This window comes from Gymnogyps californianus, chromosome 3 (genome assembly GCF_018139145.2).
Source record: "Gymnogyps californianus isolate 813 chromosome 3, ASM1813914v2, whole genome shotgun sequence".
NCBI lineage: Eukaryota > Metazoa > Chordata > Aves > Accipitriformes > Cathartidae > Gymnogyps > Gymnogyps californianus.
The window spans coordinates 102204202-102218962 of NC_059473.1; the positions used below are offsets into that span (position 1 = coordinate 102204202).

A 14761-nucleotide genomic window follows, 5' to 3' on the forward strand; every position below is an offset into this window, starting at 1 on the left:
GAGCTCTAAGTATCCTGTAGGTTATACAGCTATAAGGTTAGCCTTGGTGCAAAGTTTTCCTTTGCACATCTGTATCAGCTATGTTCTTTTATTCACACTATATAGGAAAATTTATGTCAAACATCAAGTTCTCAAGGGTCTGAAAACACAGTTTGACTAGTCATTATTTAAGCCAGCTAGCACACTGAATGATCATATGGAATTTGTACTTGAATAATTCATCTTGAAATATGTAAATGGAGTGCTATGAAGATTAAATGTCTAACAGTAAATTTGATATTTCTCCAACATCCATCTTTAAAGAGATAATTTTAAGTTTTTCTCAGAAGAAAAAAGTATTGCAGCCTAAATTATCTCTCCATGTTACAAGTCAAAAGGCAGAGGTAAATAATATTTCAGCTTCTTAAAACGTTGAGAAACATCTTCCAAAAGACAATCATCACTGCTCAAAATTAATACCTTGTTTAAAAGGTACTACTGATTTCTCCAGACCGATTGATTATTTTAATTATCCAATTTGAAGTATTTTACCAATGAAAGTACTTATGGTAGAATTGACTACAGTATAGAAAGGCATTTACAGGATTCAGTATTGTAGCATTAATAAAAGGAAAAGATTATTTTGCTTAAATGAAATTCTCCTGACTAATTTTCTACAGAATTCCTCATGATGGTTAAGTAAGGCTTCAGCTTTCTCTTCTCTAGTTAAAGTATTCAGTTAACAGATTTGGGTAAAAAGATGGCAAAATTATGCCAGTGACACAATTAGAAATAAGACAATAATGCTCTTACATGATAAGACGCATAGATTTAACTGGATTAAGAAATAATTTTTTTAAAAGTTCAAAGCAATATCTTCTTTCAGTGAAATAAATGACTTAATTACTTGAGGCATTAGACATTTATGGACAAAGTTGTACCCAGCCTCAGTGAAAGATTTAAGCACAGTTCTAAAAAAATTAAAAATAGCAATATTCACAGATAAGCAGATACTATAAGATTGAATAAACTTGTGATTTGAAGAACTGAATTCTGAAGTTTTTCTCTAGTTCCTTCTCAGGCAGCTCTCCTAGTAACTTCAGAACTTTGTCTAAATATCAGCTCAATAAAATGAGTGAAGACAGCTTCAGCATTTGATCCAATAATATTTTTAGGAACAAACTAATCCTTGGAACAATTCCATTTAACTTACTGGTATTATATGAGGGATATAGATGATCCTGTGATGAGTCTAAAAGGCAGACTGTAAGACAGCAGGAGAAAATTTGGCATCGCTACTAGTCAATACTGGTCTATGAAGAGCATGTGTTGATGTTTTCACCATGGACTGGTGCACAGAAGCACAATGCATAAAATGGGCAATGAAATTCCAGAACAGCAATTGCCAGAATATTGATTATCCAAATAGTGCCTTATATACGAAGACAGGAAACTATTTTACTGGATTTTTGCAGTAGTTATCTACATCTTTAGCTATCTTAGTAGTTATTTGAAGCTTTTTCTCAAGGAAATATACAGCTTTCATGTTTGACTGTTATGAGAAAGTAACTTATAGCAAATATGTTGTTACTTGTTTAAAACTCCTTACAAAGCTAAGTGTGGGACAGATATTTCAATGTATTTTATTCCTAGACATATAGAATCATATAATAGTTGAGGCTGGAATGGACCTGTGGAGATTGTCTTGTCCAAACCCCCTGCTCAAATATGTTCCTCTCAATGCAGCCAAGGATGCTATTGGTCTTTTTTGCCACAAAGGCACATTACTGGATCGTTAAGGTGACCAAAGATGCAACTCCCTTCATTCCAAGGGAAATTAATCACCAAAAACTTCTGAAAACCCCAAAGTATACCATAACAGCTTCTTCAGATAACTACATGTGTATCATGTAGGACAAGCTTCACACTGGTAAGTGCCAGACATCTTGAAAACAAAAAGGCAACAGGAGTTTGTTTTCAGCCCAACAGCTAAATTTTAAAGTATTTATAAGAAAAAAGAAACCAAGAAATGTAAAGTTATTCTACAACATTTTTCTGTATAAGATGAAGAGCTATTTCCATATAAATTCCAACAGCTATGTTTTATAGCTCTGGAAACATTAGGAAAGCTGAAAAACTGTCATCTGCAATGTCAGATTGAGTGGTTAATCTCTATTATCGCAGTGAGCAATGGAGGTGGTTTAACCCTGGGCTGACAGGTAAGCTCCCCACCTGGTCACTACTCACTCCCTACCCCAGCAGGATGGGGGAGACAACTGCATGGGCAAAAGCAAGAAAAAAAAAACCCACACCTCGTGGGTTAAGATAAAGACAGTTAATAAGTGAAAGGGAAAAAAAAGTTAAAAAACTCCCAAGTAATCATTCCCACCAGCAGATCGATGCCCAGCCAGTCTACGAGCAACGGCTGGTTTGGAAAAAGCCCTCGCAGTTTTGTAGCTGAGCATGATGTCATATGGTATGAAAAATCTCTTTGATCAGTTGGGGTCAGCTGTTCCACCTGAGTCCCCTCCCAGCTTCTTGTGCACCCCCCAGCCTACTTGCTGGGGGGTGGCAGACCGAAAAACAGAGAACACCTTGACGCTGTGTAAGCACTGTTTAACAACAGCTAAAACACTGGTGGGTTGTCACCACCACTTTGGTCACTAGTCTAAAATAAAGCACCATACAGGCTACGATGAAGAAAATTAACTCCATCCCAGCCGGACCCAGTACAGCAATTCATGATTATCTTGTCTTCGCAGTAACAGTCTGGTAAATTTATGTGGTAGTCTACAAGAAATTTTGAGGATATAGAGTGATTATTTGATCTTGATGTCTGGGAACCATTTCTGTAAATTACAAAGTCTACGAACTACTCATCTACAAATAGCTTTCCTTAATTTTTTTTCTGTTTTACAGTTTTCCTACTATGCAGAAAAATATCTAACAATTCCCCTTCATTTTTACCAATGCTGAACACAATACATGTTTCAGAACACAACAGAAATATATTAAACCAGTATATAAAAAATTTAAACTGAATAAAGTGACTTGGCTAATGTTGAGCAGAAATGGTTTGTTTAGCCTTTAATCTGTCCAAAAATAATGCATGTGACATGAGTTTCTCATCCATGAGATAAGACTTCAGGCATTTCTAAAATACATACTGAGGTACAATACAGGAATAGTTTGGTTAGATTAACTACTGAAAGACTGTAAGTCATGGTAACAGAGCTTCACGCAGACAGATTTCCACTAATTGAACTGACTCTAGGTAAGCCTGAATATCTGAACATTGCACCACTGTATGTAGCATGGACACAACATGGTTATATGGTTGATATTTCAGCTACACAAAATAAGTTTCATTTATTCTGTAGTAAAATTAAAAAAAATATTTCTTACCCATTCATAAGAAACAATCCAACACCCACGAGCAATTCCCAGCAAAACATTCAAGGTACGACGAGGACTCCCTGTAACTACATGACTTGTTGTTTCACATACATCATCTGAGAACAAAAAGCCTCCAAGTTTATTCACCACCTGAATTACTGTATTTTGCTTCCTAAAAAGAAGAAAAGGAAAAAAACCCATACAATATTGAATGGATATGCAGAATTATAAAAGCATATACACACAACACAAATTAACTCAAACTCACCTCATTTCTTTCCTCACTAATCATTTCTTATCCTTTTCTCACTGAACCTCTACCCATTTGCTAGCCCTAAATTCATTAGCCTTCCCACAGAGTCCAAACAGACCTTCTTCTGTCATCGCACAATCATATCTACTTGCACATCAAAGCTTTTTTGTCCCCCACATCTATCTTGTCTGTTTAAATAGAAGCTTTTGAGGCAGGAATTATCTAACATATTGTTTGTGTACAATGCCTAGTACAACAGAGCCTCATTCTTGGTTGCTTTTGTAGTACTATGAAAAAAGTATTACCAGGAAATGTAAACATTTAGACACAGCACTCTTAAGAGGTTTTCATTAGGAAGCACCAGATTTTCAGCATCAGAACAAAATGCTGTGTCTAAATTTAGAGAGAAGTCCTAAAGTTCTGGCTTGCTACCTGCACATCTGAGCCAAGGTTTCAATTAAAAAAATCACTTATCCTTAAATACAATTATAGTTAAATATATAAAATTAAATATAAAATCCAGAATGGCCACCTATAACTGGAATTCTAATTTGAGTTCTCTATATAGCTATGCTGAGGAACATAAATATATCATCATGAAAACAGTGAGATCTTGGTATTTCTAGAGAAAAGCTGTATCATGAGAACAATTTACTGTTCTTATTAATGATTATTTTTATAAATCGTTATTATAAATGATCATTAAAGATGTGTAAATGAAAGCCCAGTTCCAGTGCCCTCTCTGCCCTGCCCCAGCTGACTTGGAAATGTCCATGGCATGCTACACAAGATAAAACAATTAAGCACAACCTTGAACACAGTCACATCTATCACAATGGTGATCCTCTCAGGTAAAACATTTAAGTTAATCACTGACATAATGCGAGTGCACTCAGAACATCTCCAGAAGTCTCTGGGATTACTTCATTCTCACTACATTTCATTCCAAAGAAAGTAACTCAGTTAAAACTCCCAAAATACCCTAGCTAAAACAAACACTACCTAGAGGAACTCAAACAAAACTGCAAAAAATTATTCACAGAGAATGCAGCAATCTATTTTTTAAGAAGTTTCAAACAAATAAATGAATAGTAAAAACAGTGTAGCAAATTAACTTCACACTTAAGTCAAAAGGTGATATTGTATGTGGAGACACTTAAAAAAATCACACCACTGACCCTCACTCCAGTATGAATTCTGGCCTTGGCTATATGGCTTTGAATGTTACTAGAATATTTACTATTCCTTTTTGATTTTCTGAGTTTTAACTTGACATAGCCTACAAGTGAATGTTTTTGCAACATTGCAACCCATAGGGGATGGCCCTGCCTAGACTGCATGCTCAGGGGATACATTTCCATGCTCTACCCGAACCTTTTCTTAGTTCTTTCTTGTGTCTACACAAAATTCCTTACAATGAGAGGAAAAAGTCCTGTTGTACAAAAACTGAATCTAAGACATCTTACAAATTACAGTGAAAACCCACCAGTTTATACTTCAGTCAGCTGCAAAAACTGACAGATGCAAATTTACAGCAAAATTTCTCTGAATTTGTGATTCAGAAAAACAGGTAGCTGCTGGCTGTGAATCAGTGAGCAGCATTTAATATAATCTCAAAACTCGATGCCATGAAACCACTGAACTCGTGATCTGTAAATTTAAATTCTAATGAACCACTTTTGAGGCTATAGCTACTGGGTAGTAGGATTGGCTTTTGGCCATTGGGTTGTACTTTGGAGGACTATTTTCTGTTCTTTAGTTCTTTCAGAAGCAGTCCCTTTCCCTTCACCCATTTACAGGTTGATGAATGCCTACAACTGTAGACAGGCAAAAGCACAATCTTGAAGAAGAAGTTCTGAAGAAAAGCAATTGTTATCACCAGACATTTTTATTTAATGAAATATTAATTGGCTAGTGGGAAAAAACAATATACAAGCAACATAAAAGAAATAATAGATTAATGACCTCTTTTAACAAAAGAACTTTTTCCCCAGCTCTGCCAGGATTTGTTCTCTTCTTTTAGGCAGATCACAGCCTCTGTTTTCCACTACTTCTATCTGCTCACATAGCTATTATCTTTACCTCTCTCACAGTGATCCTGTATTGCATGACTTGCAAAGTACATTTTATAGTCTTGGTGTTACTAGCATCCAGTCACATTGAAGACAAGAAAAGTATTAATTCCCTTTTACGTTTCTGACATATATTAGTATACTTGTTAATAGCTATTGACAACCATTTACAAAGAACTTCTAAAAGGATAGCCACCAAGTGCTGTTTCTGAGTACTTATATCTGTCAAGTAACTGTCAAGATTTAATTACTTCAAACCTGAAACAGATTTGTGGGTAGCAGAAATATTTTGAGTTTTGAAAAAGAATTCAAAAAACTGTGAGTGAGTGCAGTATAAAATATGGAATTGTGTTTTTGTTGGATGTTCTTTATGCTGTAAGACTTTTAAGAGAATGATAAGAGCATGCCAGAAAATTATTAACTCTCCCCCAAAATATGCAGTGGCAGCTGCTTCTAATGTTTTGAAACTAAGTGGCTAAAAAGCCTACAACTGATATGTCTCCAGCAACTATTTATATGAAAGAAAACATTTTGAACTGATGTTTCAGATTATGACTTTTGAATACAAATAATTAAAATGTATGGGGAAAAAGCTAAGTCTTGGGCTGAAAGTCTGAACCATTTACTACATAAAATTCATTTTACACTTCCTTCAGAAAAATTCAAAACTTGCTTAAGATTTTAGTCTCATTGCTCTGAAGCCCTGTTGAGCTCACCTATGGAACAGCTACTTCAGTCTGCACCATACCAACACAAACATACACACACACTATAGATAGCAATGAAATATACACGTATGTACATGTTTCTAGCTAGAATACAGAATGAAAAAAAGTATTTTAACATACGGCCCAAAGATAAATTTCATTTTGTATAAGCATAAAAAGATTATCAACATTCAAGTTTAAATGGTGTGCTGACTAAAGAGTGAAAATGTTTAATACTTACTCAGAAGACATACTCGTCATAACTAGTGTCCTTGTTGGCTAGAGATGTGAAAGAGACAAGAAAACATCAAAAAGCTGAAAAGTTTCCCCCTTTGAAAAAAACCTTAAATTAGAAACAGTTCCATTAAAAGGACTAAACTACTTCATAACTACAGTATCACCTGGGGAAGAGGCTGTACTAATTAACACATATACTAGAAATATTAAACTTTGAGGACAAGGAAGGAAGGAAACCCCTTCATCACATCTGGTATCAAAGCATCCAATATAGCAGAAGACAGGAATGTAAGTTTTCATTAATAACAACAAAAAGCAAAGGATTTCCAGTCTGGGATGCCACAGAAAAAAGGATAGTATTTGTCTTCTGCCTTTTTCTTCTGATCAGGTGGAAAGGAAAAGGCAGCTTACCTTCAACAAAGAAATCTGTAATTTAAAATTATTCCAGTTTCTTCCAAAAGAAAGACAGAAACTGGCTGAAATGCTGCAGAAACAAGAGTATATTTATTGTAAAGTATAATTTTAATGATTTTACTTTTATTTTGATGGTGTAGCTGGGTTTTTTTTGTTGCACAACTTCAGTATTTTAAGTTCAGGTTTTTAAGTAAACATTCTTTCACTCTTAAATCTTGTCTAGTGAATAAAAGTTGTCCAAGTAATATAACACACAAGGTATACTCAAAGACTACAGCAATCCTTAAACCAGCACTTCTGAGACACCTTAAAAAGCACCCCTCCCTTCCCCTGCAATACCCCCCGTAGCTTATGTGCAAAGTACGAGTGTTTGCCCCATACAGACTTTAAATAAGCTTTTTAAGAATTAGTATTATAGAAGTCAGAAGAGAAAGAAGTATCCTTTGTTCATCAGCAATGACCATGAAAGCCTCCAGCACGCACAAAGGTAGGACAGAATATGAATTTTAGCAGTATCAGAGAAATACATAACTGAACATAACATGGTCATCAAAAAACATATGTAAGAAGAGGTTTTGAAAATCTTAGCTAAGAATTACTTGTAGCTGCATAAACACGCACAAGTACATATACATAGACATTGTAATTTTGTAGAAAAAGTAGATCGACTTTTATACAACGATTTCAAACAACTCCTCCTAATTTTCAAAATCAATATATGAATTTCAAATTATTTCTCTAGATACCTACTGCTCCATAACAAATAATCATTCCCATTTCTGCCCCTCCCCCCCATCCCCCCCAAGATATTACCACAACCACAAGCGGTAAGCTCCCAAAGTCTCTGCTGAAATTCAGTTTCCTTTGAGTAATATACTGAGCTCAGACCACAAAAGTATTTTGAATTGGATTACAGCTGGTAGCACAAGCCAAAAAAGACTCAAGGGCAACTCATTTTACCCAGTAATGAATCACAGAACAGAAAAGAGAACATACTCTGATGCAACTCCCTCTGTCCTCTCTTATCAGTACAGAACTGTTCTCCATTAAGTGTTCAAGCAATTTGTCACATTTAAGAATGGAGCTCCTTGGAATTATCTCTGTAGACTAATAGACTGTAGACTAATAGCGTGCACCATGACTGTTCATTATATGAACAGTCTTTGCATAAATAAAACACAATTTAGATACCATTGACAAGCTAGATATTAAAGATAACATAAGAAGTAGTCTTTTCAACATACACATGGTAATTTCATTCTGTGGTTGGGTAAATTTGAAAAACATAAAACCCAGATACTATTTAAGTCTTCAGAAGCAACATAATGTAGCATATTCAATAATTTTTTAAATTTTAAAATGATAAACATGCACTCAGACAACATTATGTAATCTATACAATACTTCAGAACTGAAAATATATATAATGTGAAAATGTGAAAACAATCAATAATAGAATGGAATAAAACTTCAAATGAGGAAAGGATGAAACGTTTATATTGAAATATTTCTTTGAGAGAAATTCTATGCAGTATTTTTGGAAATATAAGTTTCCAAATTCTAACTTGTTGCCAGCAATACTTACTGATGATGCCTTAGCCTACTGCTAGCCTCACAGTTGAAGAGAAGGTAATATGCACTTATCTGTAATCAAAATTTGTTGTATTCTTAGCCAAAAGACTTTCTACTGCATTACTTTCAACTCCAAATAAGCAGTCACATTTAATTGCTCTTGGAAGTTCCAAGAACATCACAGCTTCAATTCCACATTTGAGTTCTATACACGAAGAGTTTGAGCAAAAATAATAACAATGCAACAATATATATTAAATATTTCTATCATAACATTAATATAATTAGTATTAAATATTAAGTAATATAAACTCAAAATTTGAGTATATACACTCAAAAAGACATCTAGTAAGACATTGAGTAAGGGTTCTCATGGCAGAAGGACTGCAATATTAGGCGCTCTACTGCACAGGTTAGATCAAATGATTGAAATCGGACATGTGGCCACATTATACAATAGTGAGGACATACCTCATACTGTCTTAATACACGTTGTTGGAGTTGCATAAACTCCTGAACGTGGAGTGTGACAGTCTGTGAAGGCACAAAACATGGCTTAAAAGCAAGGATTCACTCTTCTCTGTCCAATCTTTCTGGGCTGAAAACCTCATCTATGTCAAATAAGTATGCTTCAGCATGGTCATGATGTTCTCCCTTCAGTATCTGAAGCTAAGCCTCACTGCCATCAGAATGAAGTCTGGAGTTAAATCCACACAAAAGAATTGCACTAGGTTCTTGGGGTCCTTGTATAGTACTAGCTCCAAAGCCAGATCCTGATATGCCTCTTCAGAATGTGCAGAAAAATACCCTTCCTTACAATTTTTTATAAATGAAGTGTCATGGAAGTATTACTAGTGGAAGACCACTACTTTTGCCAAACTTGGGTTAAAAAAAAAAAGCATTACTGTAAACCAAGGCCAGAGCAGCTTGAGATCCTACAGGTGCTTCTTCAGCTTCAGAGCAGAAATATTTGTTAACAGTTCCTTAATACCTTATCTGTAGGGAAGTGAAAATACTGGATACACACAAATTGGGAAACCTGCAGCCTGTCCTGACATTATGCTGCGAAGTCAGCTTTTGAATTGTAGCTTTTATGCTACAACACATAGCATATAAGATGATACAGCGAGTACTCTGGGCAAATGTTCTGTCAGTGCGCTTCAAAGTGATTCAAAGACTCAAGAATGCAGAAGGATGCATACAAAAGGTAGAAATTGAAATAAATTTAATTTCTTCCAAACTATTATTTCATTTGCATTCAGAACTGCATATTTTTGCAAGTTAGAGGTCATTTGCTAAGCAGACAATATTTTGTTTTATTGCTTCAGTAAGACAAGCAGTCCTCTTTAATTACAGTTACCAAGCAGAAAACTTCGCCAAACTATGTTTTAATTTCCAGTTGTACATTTTTCAAGTTAATTGCTTTCCCCCCCCTTGCTATGCAATTTTTCTTCTATGCTCTTTGTGTCTGTTTTATTTTACATGTTGCTTTTATTGCAAAAAATTTTTTTGATTTAGCATTTTCTTTTCTGACCAGCAAAAAGACATCTGGTGAGCATCATTATGAGTTCTAATGCACATTTGTAGCAGGATTATTATTAATACTGGAAAAGGTGGTATTAAGTTAACTGGTCCTTTTATTTATCATTAATCTCTCAATCCTGAAGAGTTGCATATCTGTACTCTAAATCAGAACACACTTCTTTCTGAATTATTTTTTAGGTCTGGAATACAGGCTGTGTTATAAACGGCATGCTTCAGCTTTCCTTTATATATTTCTTAGGAGCACAGTTGCATTAAGTATTTCTTTAGAGCCTGCCAACAACAAGATTTTTCTAAGTAAGTCATCTGAAATATGAAACATGCATTTCACTAGCTCAAAGGAAACAGTATTTGTAAATCTCCCCAGTACTTAAAAAACAACGTGATACTTCCTGTATGTTAACTGACCTACACCACAAAAGAGGCATCCAACCTCAAAATGTATTTTCTTTCTTCTAAGTTTGAGCAGGTGTTTCTTGGAGCTGAAGGAATATAAGAGAGAAGTCCTGTTTTTCAGGAAAGCACAACCTGCTTTTCAAGAAAGTGAACCCAAATTTTGTTTCCTTAAGAATGTCATGAGTTGTTTTTCGTAAGTGACAAATGAATTAAAATGTGACCACAAAATATGTTTTTCCAGGCCAGTGCTCAAGAATAAAGTGCATTCGTGCTAAGAATTGACTTGATAGGAATAGTTTTACATTTGTGACTGGTTAAATTCCAGGTCTCAGATATTCTTCAAGAAAGCATTTCAACCAATAAATACCACTTTTGAATTGTATATTACTTAGTCCAAATGCTCCTCTTATGCCTTACAGTTGACTGAAGTTCTGAAAGAAATAAGCTTCAGCGTACTCTGAAACTCAGACGTATGCTGTGATGGAGTAAAAAAAGACCTTCACATTCAGGACTCAACAAGATACTTACTATATGTAGTTTGGCCAAAATACCAGGGAAAAAGGACTGTTTCGGGGGTGAGGGAGGCAGGGGAACGTAGTGCATGCATATGCAAATACAGTGTAAGGGTGAGTACAAGATTATGATGCTATCTGTTTTGTACTCTTCCAATCCCTTTCTTCTCTGGCTATTGTAGGTCCATCAGATGGTTCTGAAATTGGTTCAGAACTCATATACTCACTCCTATTAGTACATGAGCCAAAAAACAGAGCCAGGTGTAGCATGGGAATATTCAAGAATCAGGTTAATTTCACTCTGCTTTTATCTAGGAAGGTTGTAATAAGGAGCCAAAACTTTAAGGCTGTTTTTAGAAACAATCTATAAATTGTGCTACACTAATTTATTCAAGTAATTGTGGCTCATAGCTGAAAATAATTGGTAATTGTAATGAATGATTACTATTCAGTAGTTTTAAACAGCAATTATTCAAAGCTGTAATTTACTTTCTGGCTGGCCTTTCTCCTCTTATCAGTCCTTTGATACTGTTATTTTTCCAGTTTCCTCTGGCTGCAAACTCAATTTCGACTGTAATTTCCTGACCAAATATAGTACCTCTGCTTTGGTCCTAGAAAGATGTGAAAAACACACCCATCCTAACTAAATCAATACTACCATGGGGAAAGATGAAAAAACAAAGCAGGCTATAACACAGAAAAATAAGATGACATGACAGGTGCCTGGGCATTAGCTTTCCTTCACTGCGAAAGATGAGAAAAAATGAGAAATCCTGTAATCACAGACATAGGAACCCCTAGAACTTCTGTTGGCCAGATTAAGGATGATGAATACCTTCAGACTTTTCAGACTAGCAGTGTCACAGTTTACAACTTACTGACATTTTCAGTTTTCCACATGCAACCATAATAGCTAACAACTATATTAAAAAAAAAAAAAAATCAACCATGGGGGATACAAAACTCTGTAGCAAGGGACAGCTTTCACAGCACTCTGCAACTGCAAAGGACAGGTTTATCTGGCCGTGATCACTAGCAAAACTACAGACTGACTTTTTCTGGTAGGACAGACAAAGACTAAGGGGAGAGCAGATGCTCCTTCCCAATCCTTTGACTGCAACCTAAAATTTCCAAGTCAATCAACATGACATGAAGAAAGCCAACAAGCATGATTATCAATTCTGCAAGCACAGGCAGCAGTGATTCACATTCTGATGGGAAGCCCAAGCCTTTCCAACAGGTACAAATTAAGGGTTGGCTTCCCGGTCAGCATTGTTCAGGAAAAGAAGCAGCCCAGTTCTCAACTGTCTTCTACTAGGAAAGTTTCACCTCTAGACCATATAAGGTGAAACCTGAGGAGACAGAGAGGGAGAGATTGCCAATGTGACAGAAGTGAATCTCAAGAAGTGGGATGCTAAGGGGCGGAGAAAGCTACTTTATAGTTTAGATTCTGAAAGAAAATGAAAGCTCGGGTGAAGGAAAGACACTCCCTCACCCCAAAAAAGTCGCAAGACAGGAGAAAGAGGAACGGGGGTTATCATGGGGCAACACTATGTTATGGAGAAAGCTCATACATGCAAGCAGAAATATTTTAAAGACCACACTAAGTCATAAATTAATGCTGTCATTAGCACCAAATAATGCCCAATGTATACTCACCTTCCCAAATGTTCTGTGAGAAAATCAGGCACAGTTAATTTTTCTGCTGAAATTTTAAGCAACATGAACTTCTCCACCCCACACCCCAGCTTCACAAAGGTTAGCAAAAATAGTTTGTACCCTTCTGTGAATAATTTCAACAAAAAATTAAGCATGATGTAGGAGTGAATCTGTTTCATCTGTTCAGACATTAAAAACTGTTCATGCTTTCATAATGATCCAATGAAGTGAACAATTTCTTTGGACAGCTGACTTATGACCAACTAAAAGCACTTCATAAAGCTTCAGCTGAGATACCCTATGCCCTAACTGTGAGATAAAAACCAAGTCACAAGGGCACTGGGCAACAGTAGAGTAGCTTCAGTGAAATTAATGGTTTGATTTTTAAGCCCCCATCAGTCATCCATTCCATTTTTGGTAATGGTGGTTGCCACCCATCATGGAAGGTTCATTAGAAATGATGTCTGCCTCAGCTACTTCATTGCAGGCATCAGTGGCTCAGTTAACACTGCTCACAATGGGTCATACATTGGGCAGAAGCAACTGAGGCACAAAGAGACACACTTCCATTGCACAGGCTGTAGGGATGGAACCATTTTAAGAGGGAAAGAACCATTTTGCATCACCCCAACTGTTAAATACTGGGTTTGCACAATTATTAACACCGTGAGGTTAATTTGGATAGTTGAAGTCTTATGGAGATTGCCAACTATGCAGCAATGAGTGGAATTTCAAGTGAAGATACTCCTGAACACGTTTGCAGCCCAAAAAAGTCAAGCCTGGATTTATGTTAAGTTTGTGTTAAGATACAAGACTGTAAACGTCAGTAAATACCCTGCTGACAAGATTGTAACCCACTTGTTGATGATCGTCAACAACCTGAGTTAAAGCTTTACTGCCCTCTAGACAATATGGTAAACAACCGAACAATACTTATTTCAGGCTTTGAGGTGCAACAGCAATATAATGAAGGGTAGAATAACAATTAAAAAAACCCAACCAATTTTTAGGATCTTGAAAGATTATGAATTAATCATACATGCACACAAATCTTTAAAAAAAGATTTTTTGTAGTGCGCATTTACGATCAACAGCCACTGTTTTCAGCACTTCTGATTCTTTATACTAGTAGGAAGTAGTACAGCTATTAAGGAGTAACGCGGTGCAAGATTTTTTCCTATTTAACTGATTGCATATTTATATTCCTGTTCCATGCAGACTTGTGAGCTCATAATTCAATTCTACAACGATCACACCACTAATCCATAAAATGTTTAGTTTCAATGTAGAAAAGAGTGGTGGTATCTGTTAAATTATTAAAAAAACCCCTGTTAATGAAGACATGTCAAATACTGATGAAATGGAGTTTAGGAAGTCTTTTGTTCCAATTGATTTTCAACAATTTTCAAGAGCTGTGAGGCTATCATTCAGAAAGCAGTTCCATCAACTAAAGGATTTCTGGCCTATAGTCATGCCAGATACCAGTAGGTTTATGTAGGGTGTTCATTTTCCCAAGAGTTAAATTTCCCAAAAAAAGAGGATCTAACCAGCAGTTGCTTTTCCTCCTGGTAGTTTCTGATGCCAAGAGGGAAAATAGTTTCAGTTTTACACTGATTCTTTGCCAAATCAGCTACAGTCCAGTGGATTGTTTGGTTTTCTGGCACGATGGTTATGACCTCAGTATTAAATGTAAGTGTACCCCAAAGCTAGAAAATAATTGTGATTTACCAGTAACTAGAATTAAGTTACAGCATACATACATATCTTCAGCAGTGAGGTATGTATGTCTCAAACACAGACTGTATGCTCTCACTTCTTACACAATGTTTATGCACTGTTCCCCTCATGCTCTGAGCCAGAAAGAGTTGCATCCGTTTCTTGTACCTAAGCCTCCCCCCTTCCACCATCAAATCCAAGAATGCCATAGACTTTTCAATAAAAGGATGGAGATGGTATAGATGTACTTTGAATAACTTGGGATTCTAGGATTTTATTCTCGGTGCTTATCTCTATCTACTGTTC

At 35.9% G+C, this 14761-nt stretch overlaps 1 protein-coding gene across 1 annotated transcript in view; it reads right to left on the minus strand.

Moving 5' to 3' along the window:
* The window catches only part of MCPH1 (microcephalin 1), a 132392-nt gene that overhangs the window by 86718 nt on the left and 30913 nt on the right, over positions 1-14761 (minus strand). The window contains exons 10-11 of the mRNA XM_050893464.1: positions 6649-6686; positions 3385-3547 (exon numbers count right to left, since the gene is read on the minus strand). Of these exons, the coding sequence (XP_050749421.1) occupies positions 3385-3547; positions 6649-6686 (201 nt within the window). The remainder of the gene's footprint in view (positions 1-3384; positions 3548-6648; positions 6687-14761) is intronic.